The sequence below is a fragment of the Triticum urartu genome, chromosome 4A (assembly GCF_056163025.1).
Source record: "Triticum urartu cultivar PI428250 chromosome 4A, HENAU_Tu73, whole genome shotgun sequence".
NCBI lineage: Eukaryota > Viridiplantae > Streptophyta > Magnoliopsida > Poales > Poaceae > Triticum > Triticum urartu.
Window position 1 is genome coordinate 55,268,875 of NC_141876.1, and position 3,033 is coordinate 55,271,907.

The following is a 3,033-nucleotide window of genomic DNA, read 5'->3' on the forward strand; positions in this document are numbered from 1 at the left end:
CTACGTCCTCGACCTCCCTGCCCGACGCCATGGTTCACAACCCCGCCGCTGCGAAGAAGACGGTCGAGGCAAACGTTGTTTCCGCCGCCGCGACTTTGTCCTAGCGAATTGGAGGGTATGATCTTTTCATCCCCTATTTACATGTTCATGTGTTAGGTGTACTTTATGTTTTCATAGATGTTCTTGTTCTATGCTTAGTACGCACCCATATGTTGTTTCATTGATTATTCATGAATAAACGATTATCCAATGAACCCTCTTTCACATCATTAACTACTACAATATCATACTGTTGCATTGATTATTTGTACTAGAACCCTCTTTCGCACCATTAATGACAGTGTCCAATGAAGTCATAAACTACACTTAAGATTATCCAATGAAGCTATAGCAATTCGAACAAACAAACTGAATTCTTAAGGAACAATGTAATGCAGCAAAATTAATACTGGGGAATCGAGGAATTTTTTCAATGCAGATCTTTTGGAGCTTTACTCCTAACATATTTCCACATGTAAATAAGTCCAGTAGACTATTTACATATTTTCTCAAAATTACCAACCTGTGCTGCTAGTTACTCTTACTCCTAATAGGGAATAAAACTAAACCTCAACCGGAAAAAACCATGCCGGAAACCGCAGGCTATCCCATGACCATCTCTTTGGCCTTACCCTCCGCGAAGCTCGCATGAACGGCACAATCGTCCTGTGCACCACACTGTACACGCCGGCGTGCCCAAGGGGATTGCCATGATCGAGCAGGAAGTAGACACAATCTCCTCGAGCTCCATCGACATCACTAGCAGGGAAAGACATGGAGCACGCGGCGCCGACAAAGAGCGCCCAGCCGTTGAGGCTGCGGGCCGTCTTCCACAGGCCAAGGCCGGGACCGTCGCTGAGGTCCGCCTCGAGCACCTCGAACCGACAACTAAGATGTTGTTTGCGGTCAATTCGCGGGGGCAGGGCCCGGTAATACCTCCTCACCAGCAGCAGCTTGCCATTGGATTCAACCAGATATTGCTGTACTTGCTCGTTGGGGTTATTGTCGTGGGAGAATTGTTTCAGATACATGTCCGGTTGAAGGTCAGGGGGCCATATCCATGATGTGAACGCTTTCACTTGGGGTTGGACGCCGGTCGGCGTCGGCTTGTCGAGCCAGCCATCGGTGAGATCGACGGCGAGGAGCTCCTGGAATATCCGGACCTGCGCGTACATCTTCCCTTGAAAGAACGCGATGTCGAGGATGGTGGATGTCTCCTGGGTCACAACGCACGAGTTGATCTCGCCGGCCGGTCGGCACGTGGAGATAAAGACTCTGGATTTAGAGCAGTTGCTGGCTACAATGGCCACGAGGCGTTGATGGTTCGGCGAGGCTGCCACGGATGACATCGTCACTTTCATGATCTTCATATTCTCAGACCACTTGGACTCGAACTTCTTCTCGTCGCAGGGATATACCATGTGCGACCGCAGGAGAGCGGCCAGCTCGGGGAGAGGCGTCGCGGCGCCGGAGAACCCGCTGACCACGGAGCACCGCCCGTCTTTGCCGTGGTGGAAGAACATGCTCTCGCCGGCGCTGTAGCAGGGACCGTCGTCGTTTGGAATACGCAGACGGTACGCACTGTTGTTGGCGAAGTCCAAGGCGGTACCGTCCGGGAGGGCGAGCCAGGGGAGATGCGGAGGGGCCCCGCACGGCTGGAGCTTGACGCCCATGCGCCATGGCCGGCAGATGGCGCGGAGGCGGACGCGGTCGGCGAGGGACGGGAGCCGGGAGCGGACGTCGCGCAGGACGTCTGGCGCTAGGCCCGGCCATGCGCGCTGGCGTGGACGTTTCGTCGACGCCGTCATTACGCAGCTTGATATGATTATATTAGGGTTTCGGCCTGTACAGGTACTACCACATCATATCCTGAACATCTGTCGCAGTGTCGCTGTACCAGATAATCAGGGTATCTTCCTCTCTTTTTTAGTAGTAATAACACAATTAGGGTTTCATCCGTTTCGAAAAGAAAAAACAATTAGGGTTTCTGCCTTAAATCAAGGGGTGCGCCGGACGCATGTTGGGCCAGCCTAATAAGCACATCTGTCGATGTACCAGCCGGCACGTAAGAAAAATATCTATGTTAACTGTTCACACTATTAAAAAAATGTCACTATACTTTAAGAACTCATTCTGTTAGAAATATATTCATGCACTTCTGTAAAGATGCCCCTGCATTTTTATTAAAAAAATGTTCACATGTCTATAAATATTGTTCACGTGGCTCTAGAAAAAATTTTGTATTTTTATTTTACCCTGCAAAATAAGTATAAAGGAAAAAAATAAAAACTGAAAACCCAATCGAAAGGAAAAATATATATATACACGAATATAGAAAAGAGAGAAGGAAAAATATTAATAAAAGGACTGGCTAAAAATAAAGAATTAGAATTAAATAAAAAAATCAAGGAATAAATATAAAATAGGAAAAAAACTTCTCATAAAACAAACAAAAACAACTCTTGTGCCAAGATTTGTCACCGTCGGTGCTGGCGATGGCGTTGCTCTCGGTGTTGTTCCTCTTCGCCTTCGCTTTTGACCCCATCTCGACCCCTTCTTCCGTTGTTGTCTAACCCCGCCCTAGGTCTCATGTGGCATGAGGAGACCGTACGTCCACACACTCGGTTGTTGTCCTTCAAATGAACCCTTTATATCGTCGATACTCCATGTCGCTTTTGCTGGGAAATGATATCCTCATCTTCTCCGGATCTGGCATGGAAACGTCAGCGAGGGCACCATCAAGTGGGAGGGGGACAAGCCTTAGTGCTAATAGCCTCATACCCATTCGTATGTGCTCTCGTGAGTCAGAGCGCGACTATGGTTTCTCGCCTCCCGTCGGCAGCGCCGCATATCTACCTTGTCTCTTAGGTGTGCGCCATGGAGGCGCGGTGAATCTCGGCCCTTGTCGGCGGGAAGGCTCCTACTTTTTTTGATATCCTTTGTGTTCGTTTAGGGTTTGTATAATGCTCAGGGAGACGAGGCGACGACGCCTTC

At 49.1% G+C, this 3,033-nt stretch overlaps 1 protein-coding gene across 1 annotated transcript; it reads right to left on the reverse strand.

The window, feature by feature from the left end:
• Nucleotides 1–602: 602 nt before the first annotated feature.
• Nucleotides 603–1,847, reverse strand: LOC147974733 (uncharacterized). The gene has a single exon (XM_087519542.1). The coding sequence runs from the start codon at nt 1,845–1,847 to the stop codon at nt 603–605; it is 1,245 nt and encodes a 414-aa protein (XP_087375668.1).
• Between the last annotated feature and the right edge of the window lie 1,186 nt (nt 1,848–3,033).

Excerpts from the sequence above, each read along its gene's own strand:
- LOC147974733 (XM_087519542.1), bottom strand. The coding sequence starts at position 1,847 with ATGACGGCGTCGACGAAACGTCCACGCCAGCGCGCATGGCCGGGCCTA.